At 39.4% G+C, this 17,765-nt stretch overlaps 1 protein-coding gene across 2 annotated transcripts in view; it reads right to left on the bottom strand.

The window, feature by feature from the left end:
• The window catches only part of LOC122787461 (protein spinster homolog 2-like), a 792,211-nt gene that overhangs the window by 222,760 nt on the left and 551,686 nt on the right, over positions 1-17,765 (bottom strand). For both annotated transcript variants that reach the window (XM_044054193.1, XM_044054194.1), the window contains exon 7: positions 12,643-12,795. In XM_044054193.1, the coding sequence (XP_043910128.1) occupies positions 12,643-12,795 (153 nt within the window). The remainder of the gene's footprint in view (positions 1-12,642; positions 12,796-17,765) is intronic.

Raw genomic sequence — 17,765 nt, 5'->3', positions numbered from 1 at the left:
GCAGGCAAAGGGGAGACAGCACCTGACCTGACCCCATGAGGCCCAGCAAGCCCCTGAGGAGGCCAGATCTTGCATCTTCAAAGCAAAGCCTGAAGGACTCAACCTCAACCTCGGCCCTGCTGATCCAGATTCGTGACCAAAGACGCTCCTGGAACCGGGCTGACTGACGACACACACTCTTCTGGAATCTGTGGCTCGTTTTGGCGGGCTTCGGCTGATAGCAGCGGCATCGGATCGAGCTCATGCCATTATGATTGCGGCTTGCGCAATCAGCCCTGCTACCCATTATACTGCGTTTAATAGTGCGCTTATTAAACCTCGTGCAAAGGATTTGCTACACCCTGACTACGCCGTACCAAACACCCAGAGGAATAATCCCTAGTGGTAATCGGTATCTGTACAAGAAATACAATTAATTACTTTTTTTTCGGCTTTCTGAATTCTTTAACAAAAAAAAAAAAAAAAAATATTCGGGTACTTAAACAAGGTACTTAGGGTCTTTGAAAACTCATGAAAATTTCAGAGCATAAAGCGGCACTACAAAGCGCTGTGCAAACGTCAGACCATGCGGCAAAACATGCAAAGGATAATGGGATATGATGTGCGCTTGCCTGATGCTCCTGATGTATGTCAGTTCTGGCGCCTATGACCGACCGCAGCCTAATACTTTTGTATTACGGCCGACCGAGACACAATGGACTACCATATGTAAGGACTGCAGCAATGTGAGATGAAGAACATCATGCTTTAAGACCAAGCTGAAACACACATACTCAGGTTAATCTTATCTAGTGGTGTTTACGTGATCGGAGTTAATTTATTATTATATATCTCTATCTTAGGACTATCTGTCTTTACTTATGGAAAGCACTCCAGATAAGCAAATTTTCTTAAAACTTAGATTTTTAAATGATACTTCAGCTGTTAATCCTTTTCATTTAATTATACATAACCTGTTTAAATGGCATTTCATTTTGTTAACATCTGCACTAAGTACATGAAATAATAAATATGAAATGATTGCCAGTTACCAGTTATTCTAAAACTATAACCTGCAAGGGCACTAAATTCCTGAGATGAATACTTCATTACATGAAACCTGGCAGTAGAGCTTCCATTGCTCTTTATAATTATTTAGTTAGTTGACATGGTTTGTCAGATGTTATAAACCTCTGTTTTTCTTTTATTTGCTGCCTCCTATTATGTCATTGGGTGGTAGGTAGCTTTGCTCTCAGGAAAATCATACCATACTACCCCATACCACATCATATTTGCCAGTTCTCTCTCTTAATATATACATACCCTCTACTATCTGACTCTGTGCAACTGGAATGTTACTACCATTTATACAAAAGCCCTAGGATTGCAGCTCTAATTACAGAAACATGGCAGGAGGCAGGCAGATGATTTTTTTTACTGTCTTTTTTTCTCATTACCTGCTGAACATCAGACTTCTGGTGACCTGAACTGACCAGCCCATTAATTCCTCATTGCTGGCCGTAGGGTGCTATCATCCAAGCAGCCATCAGGGTTTTAATTGTCCTTCGTCCCCATAACATGGCAGTCTATATCAGCAAAAGCTTCACAATGCAGGTGCCATCCATAATGCTTGATGTAGCATGCATTTAGCTCTTAGGACACTAATTCACAGCCCTTGTAGTTGCTAGTATATAGAACCTCTGTTCAGATGGCAGTCTTGTAGCAGATGACATTGCTGTCTTTCTCCAAGGATTGATGATCTGGCACTGGCTGCTTAATCCCACCATCCCCTGACATGTCCTACAGGCCCTGACCCACACATTAATCCTACATCATCTGGATCACACTCTGAGCTTTATCCTGCCACACTATGGAGTCAGAGCTACTGACAGAGGAAGCAGAGCAGTGCTTGCTTTGCTATACTCTTCAACAGAATGGTGGACATTACCCTTCACCACAGCCAGGGTGCTAGTGGAATGGTGGATATTACCCATCACCACCTCCACGGTGATAGTGGAATGGTGGATATTACCCTTAACTACCTCCATGGTGCTAGTGGAATGGTGGATATTACCCTTCACCACCTCCAGGGTGCTAGTGGAATGGCAGATATTACCCTTCACCACCTCCAGGGTGCTAGTGGAATGGCAGATATTACCCATCACCACATTCATGGTGCTAGTGGAATGGCAGCTATTACCCTTCACCACCTCCAGGGTGCTAGTGGAATGGTGGGTATTACCCATCACCACCTCCACGGTGCTAGTGGAATGGTGGATATTACCCTTCACCACCTCCAGGGTGCTAGTGGAATGGTGAATATTACCCATCACCACCTCCACGGTGATATTGGAATGGTGGATATTACCCATCACCACCTCCACGGTGCTAGTGGAATGGTGGATATTACACTTCACCACCTTCAGAATGCTAGTGGAATGGTGGACATTACCCTTCACCACCTCCAGGGTGCTAGTGGAATAGCAGATATTACCCTTCATCACCTCCATGGTGCTAGTGGAATGGCGGATATTACCCTTCACCACCTCCATGGTGCTAGTGGAATGGTGGATATTACCCATCACCACCTTCACGGTGCTAGTGGAATGGTGGATATTACCCATCACCACCTCCACGGTGCTAGTGGAATGGCGGATATTACCCTTCACCACCTCCACGGTGCTAGTGGAATGGCGGATATTACCCTTCACCACCTCCAGGGTGCTAGTGGAATGGTGGATATTACCCATCACCACCTCCACGGTGCTAGTGGAATGGTGGATATTACCCTTCACCATCTCCAGGGTGCTAGTGGAATGGTGGATATTATCCATCACCACCTCCACGGTGATAGTGGAATGGTGGATATTACCCTTCACCACCTCCACGGTGCTAGTGGAATGGTGGATATTACCCTTCACCACCTCCAGGGTGCTAGTGGAATGGTGGACATTACCCTTCACCACCTCCAGGGTGCTAGTGGAATGGCAGATATTACCCTTCACCACCTCCATGGTGCTAGTGGAATGGCAGATATTACCCTTCATCACCTCCACGGTGCTAGTGGAATGGTGGATATTACCCATCACCACCTCCACGGTGCTAGTGGAATGGTGGATATTACCATTCACCACCTCCACGGTGCTATTGGAATGGTGGATATTACCCTTCACCACCTCCACGGTGCTAGTGGAATGGCAGATATTACCCTTCACCACATCCACGGTGCTAGTGGAATGGCAGATATTACCCTTCACCACATCCATGGTGCTAGTGGAATGGCAGATATTACCCTTCACCACATCCATGGTGCTAGTGGAATGGCAGATATTACCCTTCACCACCTCCACGGTGCTAGTGGAATGGTGGATATTACGCTTCATCACCTCCACGGTGCTAGTGGAATGGCGGACATTACCCTTCACCACCTCCACAGTGCTAGTGGAATGGCGGATATTACCCTTCACCACCTCCACAGTGCTAGTGGAATGGTGGATATTATCCTTCACCACTTCCAGGGTGCTTTCCTGTGAAATCTAGCTGAGGCACTCACTAAAGCTAGATGACTACAGATAACGTGTGGCATCATACTGGAAGGAGAAAGAATATGTACACCAGGGCAGCCTGCCTGCACAGGAAAAGGTAGGACAGTTATAGGAATGCCTTGCTGGCACTCAGTTGTGCTGTACTAACTGCATAATTAAGTACCCACAAGGCAAAGGCTGTAGACTTGAATGTCTCTCCTTCAGCAATATGATACGTTCAGTTAACCAGAGCAGCACAGCATGGTGAAAGAAATTGAATGGCTTACTGGGATGGGGTGGGAGTCTAGGTATCTCAACAGAAATAATTGTTGAGAGAGAACAGTAAAGGTAAAGTCTTCCCCCTTTCAAATTTGTCAACATCTGCCCCAAGTTTTTCCTAGTTCACCCTCAACAGTGGTGATTTGTGATGGTAGAAGCCAACTACCTACTTAAATGAGTTTCTTTGGTGCAGTAAGCTTTAACAAAGTCGTTTCTCAATGATACCCACAGTCCTGACTCAGCACGTCCTCAGCTACAATCCAAGACAGCCCTCTTACCACATAATTTACTTGGCAATAGCAAAACTGAAATGATTATACCCTTCTGGCTGAAGCATCCCTTTGGACTGTCTCCACTGAAATTTCATCTTTGAGTTGAACACAGATCTCCTTAGGCCAAATACTAAGAAGCAATAAACAAATACATAGCATGCTCAGGCCCACACAAACTGCATAAGACAGGAGCCATCAGACTTAATGCTACTTTTACAATCATGGTAAAGTTGCAGCATTTTACCTTGATCTGCCATTTCTTTTTCTTTTTTTGCTTACTATGTAGCAAATACAGATGCACTTAAAAGATATTATAAATCAGTCACTACTAAAGAGGGCTGTAAAATGTGGTGGTGGATAGATGTTTCTATGAGCTGTTTTATCTTTCCTTGCATATTAGCTCCTTGGCAACCAGTTTCTCACTCTTGGAACAAAAACAGTGATTACTGGGGACTGCCATGCTCTGCTTTGAGGAGTTTATCCCTTTGCCACTGTTACCAACCATGGATCTGGTACATACAAGTTTATTGGAAGTTGTGGGGGGCTTGCCAAACTCTGGACCCCACCCAGTTTGGGTTTGTAAAAGGCAGATCATGTCTCCTAAACCTGATAGACTTCTTTGAAGCTGTCACCAAAGCCGTAGACGACGGTAAGGTGGTTCACACAGTCTATCTAGATCTCGCCAAGGCTTTTGACACCATCCCCCACTCTAGAATCACAGATAGACTCACTAAACTAGGTATAAATCCCTATGTCACAAGATGGGTTGCCAACTGGCTCAGTGACAGAACCCACACTGTGAAAGTAGCAGACATCAAATCCGACTTCAGACCAGTGACAAGTGGAGTACCACAGGGTTCAGTCCTGGGTCCTCTCCTGTTTGGTATCTACTTTTCTGAAGTACAGGCTAACACAGAAGGTCTTTGGCTAATGCAGTTCACAGATGACTGCAAACTAGGAGTTATAATCAAAACTCCTAATGATGTGGACATCCTACAAAAGGGCCTCAGTGAGACAGATGCCTAGTGTCAAAGCCATAGCCTAAAGCTTAATGCCAAAAAGTGCATAGTCATCCCCTTTGGTAAAAACTCTGTACCCATGAGCTACCACATAGGTGGTAATCTACTTAACACTGAAAGTGTGATAAGAGACCTTGGGACACAGGCGGACAGTAGTCTCTCCTTTGATTATCACATTGCTACAGTAGTCAGGAAATCCTTCTACATGGCACACCATCACAAAAGGTTTCTCATCCAGGAAAAAAAAAAGCTCACTGTTCCCCTCTACTCATTACTCATTAGACCCATTATAGAGTACAACTCCCCTTTTGGTATGTACCTCACAAGACATGTACAACAACTGGAAAAGCCACAGAAATACCTCACAAAGAGGATTACCAGCCTAAAACAGATGCCCTACGCAGACCGTATCAAAGAACTCCAGCTTTACTCTATTGCATATTGCCTACTCAGAGGCAATCTCTGCCTAACATACAAAGCTATGTCAAACCTAGAACTGTTGGACATGCTCCACTTAAAGAAATCCCAATCCCTCCAACCTACACGCTCTAGGGACCTAAACCTTATTACCACAATAAACAGAACATGCTGGAGGGATAGATTCCTGTCCCAGAGACTTCCCATACCCTGAAACAAACTACCTATCTATATCAAACAACGCTCCTCATTAGCACTCTACAAGAAAATTCTTGATGACTGGATGGGAAATAGGAAATTCACCCCAGGGATCACCTCTGTGGCTCTGCTTGACAGGGGCACAGGAAAATAATTTTCTTGGGTGGCGAAAGCCAGGGTACCTTTTTGGCTAGGCTTATATAGGCCTTAGGGCCAATAGCCTAGTACCTACCTATGAACCTATGAAAACATGCTTATTTAATTTGTGCTATTACAGTACATGACATTGCATCACAGCAGCCATGATTGCAAATTATTATTGAGCAATCAGCCAATCAGCTTTTAGTCTAGAAGCACTTCTATGAATGCGTATCTTACGTGCAAGGATCACTTTATTTTTATTTTATTAGTTAACTAATGCAGGCCACTGATCCAGTGAACCATCCACAGGTTTCATCATGGGGTTACAATAAACAAATGGAAATACAGATATTGCAGATAGTATACAATTAGGCAGAATGAACATATAGTGATAGTTTTAACACAAAGATAGTTATTACAATAACGGCAAAATGAGTTCTTATTATTAGACTAATCTACAAAAAATGTCAGTAAGATACACAACATTTAGCCAATTAGTTTTTATAGAGTTTATAGCTTCACCTATGAACCTCATCAGTTCCAATTACATGACTAGATTTTTTATCATATTTATAGTACTGACAGAAAAAGAGGAAGAAGGAAGAAAACGGGAAGTTAAGGTAATAAGTGTGGAGATAGTGACAATGAGGATGAGTGGAAATAAAAGGTAAGAATGCTTGGGGGGCTATAACAATGGAGAAAGAGGTAGGTAACAAGATTCATCTGCATCTATTACAATACTATAGAAAATGTGATTGCGTGTGAGGTAACTGCTTGGGCCTTAAGTTAAACTAGTACTGTTGAAGCCTTAACATTGTGATTGCTTGAATAACTAGTTTTTAAATTCAGTTTTAAAGTTTTAGAAGGTACTGAATGACTAATTTTGTAGGGAGCAATTTCCATGTTTTTGGTGCAAGAACAGAGGAAGAGTGTCTTGTAGAATGGAGTCTTTTCAGGGCATTAAAGGATAGGGTGAAAGGAATATGGGATCTAAGGTTGGAGGTGTAGGCTTTGTAGTAAGTGTGCTTGTGAAGGAAGTTAATGAGTTGAGAATACATTTGGCTACTAGAGATGCAAGTAGTGCACTTATTCTATATTGTACTGGCAGCCATTTTGTCTCTTGCTAAGTGTCACAATGATGTTGTCTTAAAGGGGTGAGGGAGCTGAATCTGCAGATATCACAGATGGCTTGAAAGGAGGTAGATTTTTTTACAGGAAGTTATTACATCATAAATGTGATACAATGCTAAGACTGTAATTTTTATGGAGGGGAGTATATTCTATGCCTGAGATGATGGTACCTCAAAGCATTCCCCCTATTAGTAGTTATGATCACTTTGTAAATCAGCATATGTTGTTAAAAAAGGTGAGGGGCACAGTCCCCCATGTTGGGGAGTACAGGGGGATAAAGCCCCTTGCAAAACACTTTTAACTTGTTACAGTCAGTTTCAAAATGCACGGTTTGTGGGCTGGAATTGCAATTTATTGTTTTATTGTAGAGGTGGAGTGCTCTTATGGTCCTTGTAAGAAGGAACTTCTTTCTACATATCGCCTTGGCTGCTAGTATCATTTCTCCATTATCACCAGCTATAAAAAATAAACAAGGGCCCAGTTTTGGTAATGAGCAGGACTTGTTCTAAAAGCTTGTACATCATGTATGCTTCACCCTTACATGCAATAAAAAAGGCATTTTTAATTAATTACCTTTGCTAACTTGATATTGGATTTGTGGAATATTTGTGTTTGGCTCAGGCTACTTTGTGTTAATCTTTTTTTCTTGAGTGTGTTACAAGAAGCATCTGACACGCAATGCCTTTAGGAAAGTGTCTAGTTTATGGCTGCAGCTCAGTGTTATAAATAAATGCAATGTATGTATATTGTTGTAAACCTGTATGTAAATTTACCTTTTTTAAGGCAGGATTTCACTAGTTTAATGAGCTATGGGGTGGAAGATTAGAAATGAACAGTATGATGTTGGGCTGTGGTTTCCTACTCATGTTTAGAGATATCATCAAGTAAAGCACAGAAACAGGAATTGTTACCATCTAAGAAGAATATTAGAACATCAATGCCAGTTAATGTCTTTGCTGAATATTTATTTCAGAGAGTAATGAGCCTATATGAAGCATGGAGTATTTAATGGTAATTGCTCGTGAAACTTCCATATTGCCTTAAGTAACTACAACTGTCACTGCTGCACTGAGAAAATCACCTTGTCAGCATTTTACTTTATCATTCTGTTCTTGCCTTGCTAACACTATTCATTCATATTTTAAAATAATGAAGCAATTGAATCAGAAGTACGTATGCTTTAATGGCATGTTACAGTAATTGTGGGTAAGTGTTACTCATTATTCTGACTGACTGCCGGGGGTTAACCCTCACGAGGAACTGATTTGGACATAGATATGCAGCAGCCTTTTTCCTCCACTCTTCTCAGCTGCAAGATTAAATTATATGTGCTACTCTCCTGATCAAACATTCATGTTCATATGCAGAATACTCCTGATCTTGTGGTATCTAAAGGGGATAGGTACTTTCTGACTACAATTAAGCTTTTAAACCTCCTAACTTTTTTTTAGAGCTGGTATTCAGATATGGAAACAATGTGACTTGATTCATAAAACTAATTCAACATATGAACGATATAAACCTTACCCAGAAAATGCAGCTAGTTCCTATACAGCTGCACATATCTCTTCTTCCTCTCCTTCATGTATAACATCTGAATCATTTAATTATTCTGTATTTCATCATCAACTGTTTCTGTTTTAAGGCAGCCCAGGACCTCACCACCTGCTTTGTGAAGTAATGCTTCCTTATACTGATAATGAATCTCTCCTTTAACATCACTACAGATGGCATCTGCTCTCTCTAGCTTCCTTTCTCATTCTGGTTTATTCTCAAGTCTCCATTCTGTTTTCTTGACATAGTGCAGGTGTCCAGCATGGTCAGTACCATAATTGCACTAGTGCAATCCAAATGAATCCTGATGTAGCATCTCATTCATGATCCTGGTAACTCTTCTACAGTTTAAAATATGGTTAAGCTCTTTTGTCCCACTAAAATCATGGACTTCTTCAGAACCAAATGCAAACTAACTAACCAGTATTTAAATAAAATACCATCCCCACCCATAATTAATAAATATGTGTTCCTTAAAGTCACATGTAGTAAAAAAATACAGTTCTTTAAAAAAGCTTAAAAGTCTGAAATGTTCTAAACATACATCTTGTGTTGTTGATGCTATAGCCTTATTTTTTGCATTTCAATTCACTAGTAATGGAGAAAATGCTTAACCATATTTTAAACTGTGTTTGTAAAACTTTCAAGTATATTGTGCCTATAAATGTTTTATCTAGCATTTACATTTGGAACAGCACATTAGTTATCCTTTTTTTTTTTTTTTTTTTTTTTGGAGAGTCATACTCCTGGCTAGACTTGTGTTCAGCTTGACTTATATTGGCTGTTTGCACAATATCCAAAATGTACAGAGAACTGCCCTGTAAAGGGGGGGACTGACTCTTTGGTACTGATGTCCACAATGCTTAGTGATGGAGTCTAGCATTTGGTTGGCCTTGGGAACTGCCCTCTCATACTGTACTAAGTGGGGAGCCATTTCATTTCCCCTGTAATAGATGGCCCATACACATCTGCTTATCACAAACAGCTCAAAACTGACAACTGAGCACAGAATTCCTCAGAACACACACACAGTTGTCCTTGCACAGCTACTGCTCAAATGCTGCATAACACAAAAAAGGACAAAATCATTTTTTACAAGGGCAGTCACCTGCATCCCCATGTTGAGGGCTTCACCATTGCCCTCTTATTTTATTATTCTGTGAGCACCTCAACAAGAAACAGTGATCAGGATCACATACTGAAAAATGTGCACTGTTCTTTCTGTAGGACATTATGCTCTCAGAGAGCATAGAGACAAAATTCACTCAGGCCCCAACATATCTCTTCTATGTGGATTCAGCAACAACACAGGAGTACCCAACACTGAACTGTAATGCTTAACTGTGGTGATACAACCAAACAAGATCTATGTCACCAAGAGGTTCACTCTTGATTTAATGAGCCATCAGTCAATCTAGTCCACTGAGAATATGGCACATTATTAAGTAGGCAGTAAATTGAATATGTACCATACCCTGCATGTGAACCTTGTTTTAGTGAGACATATTCCTAAACACAAGCTACATCCTGTGAAAGAATGCGGTTCTATAAAACAGGAAACAGTTGCACATCTCATTGCAAGGTGTAATACACTCATGGCAGTGGGTCTCTATATTGAAAGTTACAATAATGTAGCAAGATTGTTACCCTGAGGAATGTGCAAAAACTACAACGAAGAAATAGTTGAGAAGCATTAGAAACATAAATCACAAAGCATTATAGACAGTGATGAAGTTACAGCACATGAGATCACCCATTACAAACAGTTCAAAAAGGGATGCAAGAAAACCAGATATAGTAGCTCATGAAAAAAAGACAAAAGTACTGTTAATCACTGAAATTATTACTCTCAGTGATTATAGTGTTTTACATACCGAGAGATACAAAGTCATAAAATACTAGGATTAGCAAGCAGAAATGAGAAACGATGGGCTAGGCTTGTAAATGCCCTCGGGCAGATAGCCTAGTATGAACCTATGAACCTATATTCATCACCCAAAGACTCCCTATGCTGTGGAACAAAATCCCGGTACATGTGAGGCAGAGCACCTCGCTGGCCTTGTTCAAGAGAAATCTTGACCAATGGATGGGAGATCACAGATATACCCCAGGGATAACCTCAGTGTCACTGCTCGACAGAGGCACAGCAAAATAATGGGTATAGTTCCCCATACTAAAGGGGTGGCGTAAGCCACAAAACGATGGGCTAGGCTTGTAAATGCCCTCGGGCAGATGGCCTAGTATGAACCTATGAACCTATGAACCTATGAACAATGTGGGAGAAAGACACACAGTCAGTTCCCATATTAGTAGGGGCAACAAGACTAACAAAAAAATTACAATCATAAATATGGTACCAGTACATACAAGCCAGTATGAACTGCAAAAGTAGGCAATTTGGGGTGCCTTGTGGTGCAGAGAAGAGCACTCTTTGCTAATATCAACAACTGAAATAATACTAATTTGATTAACTCTGTGTCCTGATTCAAGTCACAGGATCATAGGAGCTTACTAGGCTAATGGCCCCAGGGACCTACACACCTAGCTAAGTTTAGCCTGTGTTCCCAAAGGAGTCTGGTGCAAGCAGACACTAAAATCAGCACCTACTGCTCCTTTCTAAGAGGGACACAGGTGGAACCCCTGGGGTCCTAGGTATGATCACATCTCTAATGCCCCAGAAAAAGGTAGACTAATAAAAGTTACAATACACTTACAGAAAACTGGCACTCTGTTTGCATGGTCCATCACTTTTACCATTTCTGCATCTTAGCAAATATGCTTCATGTTTTATTTTAGCTAGCTTAGAATTCTTAACAAATCATGCTGGGGCAGGAAAGTGTATCCAGAGGACAGTAGACATATATGCTTACAGACAGAAACAGTCTTCATACAGTTCAGTTTGCCCCACGCTTGGTGCTGTCCTCATCTATTTTTATATTCACTGGTCCAGCTGCCCAGCTCCAAACATACACGTTCATCTGCTGAATTCCCAGTACCAAATACCCAATGCTCTGCAGAACTGCCTAGCTATAAAATGCATTCTGTCTTTAATACATGAAGTTTGGTATAGACTGACTACTTGGTAAATTAGGGCTGAAGACCTTTAAGCACCACTGTGTCTGCTGTTGCCTTCTTATCAACTATAGCATGAAAGCCAGGCATACTGTAATGTGCAGTAGGCATCTAGTGAAACAGTCAGTCATTTCTGTAAACTCTGTCTTCCACCCTAGCCATGAGTGATGACTTTTGCAATACTATGCATTAAGGAGAAATAATCAATATACAGAAAAAAGTTCCTGGAAGCAACGCATCTGATATATAGGCAGCCTTCACTCTGTAATAATGCTAAACCTTTTATGCATTACTGTGTGGTTATCAAAAGATGTACAATGGTCCAGAATTAGAAATGGTAACCATTTGAAATGTTTGGACTCAGACTGCCAAGTCCCGATATGTGGAGACTAATTCAAGATAACAATTTCCCAGAATATTCCCTTTTCTCCAAGGTATGGTAATCTTGGCATTGGTATATATAACTTTGTGGGAGTTGGGATTGCCCCCACAATCAAGGAATTCAGGGGGGCTTTCTCCCATGCAAAAAAGTTTAAAGCAGAAGAGTGATGTTCAATATCCCCTTCTCTCCTAGATTTTCATTTTTTTCTGTGTTTTGGTATTTGTTACTCCGAGTCTCAATATTTCGATAAGGAACCATTAGGAATGCATCAGAATTATCACCTTTGGGGTCTTTTTCCTTAGTGGCTGTAATCCATATGTAAATCACTAGCAAGTAATGCTTATCCTGGCTCTTGTTCTTCAGCAGCCCTGATTTACATTTGCTCATATTGTATGTAGTTAGTTTTTACTACAGTATTTCTTATGGTTATGGTTACATATTTAACAACTTTCCTGTACCTGGGCATTGATTAACACCTTGCCTAGTTTTGTTTGACAGAAAATAAATCTACCAGTCACTGTGCTGCTCTGCTATCCCTTTTGTACATATTATGGCATCCTTCTTACAAAACAACAACTTAGGAATGTAGAAAAACAGAAGTAATTATGCACTGGAATTAAGCAGATAACTACCATAAAAGCCACATTCACCCCATGGGTAAATTGTGCACATACCTGTCTTTGGTGCTACAGGGCTCCTTGCTACATGGGTCTACCACATTCTGTACAACTCGTGCTCTATAGAGGTACGTGGGAATCCACATCCCTAGTGCTCCTGTGGCAAACGACACTGCTGCTGAAGCCAGTGATGAAAACACATAGCTACGGCTGGAAAACAGAAAAGAAAACATGTTAGTGTCCCATAGAATCATGGAGATTTATTCCAGTATCTTACTAGTGACAATACTCTAGGACATCTTACTTTTTCATCAGAAAAGTACAATGAAATAATGTTTCTTACTGTAATGATAAGCTTTTATGACTGACGTTTGTCTGTAACATCAACAACGAATGCTTAGAATGCATTAACATGCTAAAGCCCTGATAAGTAGACAGGGTGCTCTCTTTTCTTTAGGAGACATGGCAAAGGATTTTAACAATGTCAAAGAGTTACGACTGAAAAACTGGAGAATCATACCAGCGACTCCATCTGTGTCGTGAAATGAACACAGGATGCTGCATATTCAGTCACCCTGGAAAAATCACAACCTAACTTGCTGCTGCTGCTACTGCAATCTCTCTTTCTTTAGCTGTCATTGATTAATTGTTAAAATCTACTGGCTGGTTTCCTCTTGTGGCCATAACTGATAGGTCTGTTCTGGAATTTAATATGCATCCAGAGAAAGAGCTCACAGTAGTGATGATGATAACCTGGGCAACATTACGTCTGGATGTTTACAGATGGATAAAGTGGTGGGAACCAGATTTCTGAGCAAGAACATTTATCAAGGATTGCAAGTGACAAAAGGAAAATGTGAAACTTGAAAGATGGAGGCCTACATCAGCCTTATATAAGTATAAAAAGATGAATCCTTAGCAGTTTTTTCAGTATTTAAAAATGATTTACCAAAGTGCCAACCTGATTTATAAACGTTTTTAACCAATGGCCCTAAACAAATGTGTTGCATTGCTTGGTGATGACACCCTGGGGATAACATCAGGATACATATCTACAGTCGTTAATGGATAGGCCTCCACTCATACATGATGGTACCTCCATTAAAGTCTACTGGCATAGCCCTACAGTGTAAGTGCAATGGTCATGGGGGAAGTAGGTACTCAGCACAGAAAAATTATATATTTTTATGAAGGATATAACAACCAACAAGGAGATAGGAACAAATAGAGGAAAAATGCATCTTGGCACTATAGGTACTCCATGCTGTGGTGAAAAAGGTATGCAGAACAATGCCAGAAAAATCACCAAGAAAAAATGTTCTCACAAAATATTGCCTTCTAGTTTAAACAGAATACAAAATCTTGTAGCAAATGTTCTTTTAAAAATAACCAAAAATGTTTTGGACATAATCTGATTTATTCAGAATCTAAAAATCCTGTAGCAAACATTTTTTAATATAAAAATGTTTTTGAGATAGTCACTCAGAATTACAAAACATTTAGTAGGATTCAAAACACATGGTATTTAAGCCTTATTTACTATTTATTTATTCAGACAAATTATTGCCTTGAGGCACAGAAGAGATGAATTAAATGTAAACGGATACATGGAGAAAATATTCATCTACATGGCTCAGCCAGTCATTATATACTTTCAGCTTCCACACAACTTTATTTCCCTGCTTATGAAAATATTTTTAATTCACACATTGGTTCAGTCATTTTCCAAAATATACGTCTCATTTGTCTTTTATTCTAATCCCACTAATTTACTTTTAACTAAAGTTTGACTATATGTAACCTCATACACAAATACTTTGAAGGCCTATTTTTGTTTTTTTTTTTAATTTAAGTTATATGTTTATTAATATGATAAGTGAACTGGTTATTATGACACTTTTTCAGCTATTACTTGGGCCACAACAACAATATTTATGGACATTTCAAAGTAGCTAGTATGTATGGAAACTTTAGAGTAGCTAATCAATCGGTCAGCTTTGTAGAATTGAGAAGAAACTTGTGTACCTGGAAAAAGCCTACACAGACCTGGGGAGAACAGACAAACTCCATACAGACAGTTCCCAGAGATCAGGACTAAACTTCAGACACTGTAGCTCTAAGGCAGGGATTTTACCATTGAGCCACTGTGCTGCATGCAAAGGGCTGCATTTCAGAACATACCTCTCAACTTCTTAGAACAAGAAATCTGGACAAGGCCATAAATAATGGAGGGACAAAGGCCCCAAAAAGGGAAATTTTTAAATACTGCTCTTACAAACATAAAAAGCTGACAGAACAGGTTTTGCATTAGCATGGATTTTCTGAAGGGTATGAAGTCTGAAACTCAGATGTCTGTCATTATTTTCTGACTTCAATCCTCAATTATTTGCCAATGATTTCCCAGAAAACAGCAATTTTATGAGAAACAAACCAAAAAAATATGAGCAAAATCAGGACATTCTGTAAAAATCTGGAGAGTTGAGAGCTATGTTTAAAACAGTCCTGTAAGGCAATGTTTCTCCAAGTTTCAGTGATTGATTTCATTTATCTGGTTTTCCCATGCAAATAACAATGAAAAGTATCTGACAGAAAGAATTTCTGTTATCTAGCTCATTAATGTCACAGCCCACCAACTGCTCTGCCAAGAAATGATGGACCCAATAACTTATGCTTTCTATACCAATGCCCTTATTCCTGGGGAAAAGAGAAATCAAATTGAGCAAATAAAATGATTTCCTATAAAGTTACAAAACTATACCAAAGACATTTTATGCACATTTCAAAACAGTTCAAAACAACAAACAATGTTAAATAATTCTTTACTATAACATATTGATTATCCCGCTATAAATATGTTGTCATATTAATATTTCATAAATGTTAAACATTATGGAAACAAATACCCAGACATCTGTAATATCCTTTACTGCTGACACAGTATTGGAGTAAGGTTCCAGTGTATTAGAGTGAAAATTCACTGATCAATTTTAGAGAGACAGCCTGATGGAAACCAAAATTGATCCAAGTTACAGTTTCTGAAAATAAATTTGTCGTAAAAAAGTTGGATGAAACTGCCACATCAGTTCCAATATTCAGCAAAGCCAATCTGCCTCAACAAAACTATGGTTGTGGATACAGCGACTGTGTGTGTGTGTGTGTGTGTGTGTGTGTGTGTGTGTGGGGGGGGGTAGCGTTTTGCCATCTGACAGCCCATATGGCAGTGAGGAGAATTTGGAAACCTGAGCCTACATAATACACTTGTTCTCAGTTAAAACCCAAACTGCACACTGTTGGAAAGGCCATAGGAAAAAAAATTTCTTCCACTGGACAAAAAACTTTGATTGGTTAATTGTTGGTATTTGGTTGTTATATAAGGAAGTGAGTGGAATGTTAGCTATTTTGACAAAGTTTGCTACTAATATGAATGAAAGTGCTTAAATATTTTTATTTCTAATTAAAGTTTTTTGTCCTGTAAAATATTTTTTTTTCTTACAGCCTAACAGAGTGTAGTTTTGGTTTCTGCTTCAGTTTAATGCTGTAGTAATTTCTTTGTCGACTTGTCCTTCATTTTTTTTAACTAACATTTTCAAAGTCTGTTTGATAAACCACAGCTTTCATTTGTTCAGCTCAACAAGCATAACTGCCTATGCACAATAGTTAGACAATCAGCAAAAATACCTATGAGCTTTACTTCTTTCAAATAAGACCTTTATTGTAAGTATCACAAAGGAAAGCAACTTAATATATTAACACCATCTTTCTGTATCCACTAATGAATGCTTTTCTGGGACCCAGGTCTGTCTTTTTTTTTTTTTTTTTTTTAACTATACTCATATCTATATAAAAACAAATGGAAAATCTTTCCACTGTCAATTTTTTACACAAGTCTTTATTAGCAGAACTAACTTTTGGACTGACATTTTTTTCATATCCCTAATTTAATTCTTTTATCCGTTTCTTTATTTCCATGTTTAGGATATTGATTAATTTCTGTTGCTTTCTCAGGTTTGTGCAATGGAACTCTGCATTATTCCATAATATCAACTGCAAAATTAATTCCTTTCCAGTTTATTTTATTTCTTTAACCTCCCCAAGTCACTGAAAGTTCTTCTTTCCTCGTGAGCTAAACTAACTTTATATTTGTTATCATTTTACTTTTAACCTTTGTACAATATCTATTTTTTTCATTTTCATCCTTTGCTGCTGCCATTATGTTTTAGTGGCCTTTCTCACAGCTTGCATTGCTTCTTGCATGGAAGCCATATTAGCAAGAGCATAATGTAGTTTATAATGAGTTATTCTTCTGTCACAGAATGCGCAGCTTCAAAGAAGGAAAATGCACAAGGAGCAATTCATGACCAATGCAGAAGAAACAATTAAATGGTGGTTTAGCCCTCTGAAGTAGGCTAATGAAGCCCAACAATGTTGATAGAAGCTATGAACTTGGAAAACAGAATCGGGAATCTTTACAGTGTAACAGTGTTCGGGTGTGCTCACTTTTATTTTTATACTGTCAAACAAAGTATTGCTCTAAATTTTCCTCTATGGTTTACTTTGGATGTCTGACAAAACAGTGAACGATGGGCAGAAAATAGACACAGTCTAGTAAAAGGTGTGGACAGTCACATCATTGTGTACCCATGCTTTTAGCTAGTTACAAAGCTTCCTCCATACATTTCCCCTGGAAACTGAGTCACTGATGAGGCAGAGGTCATTCTGTTTAACTTGGCATGTTTATGAAAAATGATATTTTGTACTAAGAATGTTCCAATATGGGGGAAATTACTCTGAGGAAGAAAGTAAGAAATACAGATGCCATTCTCTTATTTCAATGTCAGCTAACGGTCCAATGCACATGTTTACCTCACTTTGGTTATTAGGCAGGTCCATTTAGACAAGAAAAGTGTTTCTCAAAAGCAACTCAAGACCACAAAGAAGTCAAATTACTTTTGCAGGGTTAATACAACTTCTAAGTGGTAACAATGGTGTTCTAATTTTGATCTTCATGTTTGCTGGCCATTAATTCTAGTAAATTCTATTTGTTTTGTAAATGTTAACTGGACTAGAGCACTGGTCCATATAGACCTTTTACAGACTCAGTTGTCATTTCTAGACTGCATCAGTATATGCAATGACCGACTAACCAGCACTATCTTGTAAATTAAAGAAATGTCGATATC

Source organism: Protopterus annectens, chromosome 13.part0, assembly GCF_019279795.1.
Source record: "Protopterus annectens isolate FY-2018-M chromosome 13.part0, PAN1.0, whole genome shotgun sequence".
NCBI classification, from domain to species: domain Eukaryota; kingdom Metazoa; phylum Chordata; order Ceratodontiformes; family Protopteridae; genus Protopterus; species Protopterus annectens.
This window is presented reverse-complemented; position numbering and strand designations above follow the sequence as displayed.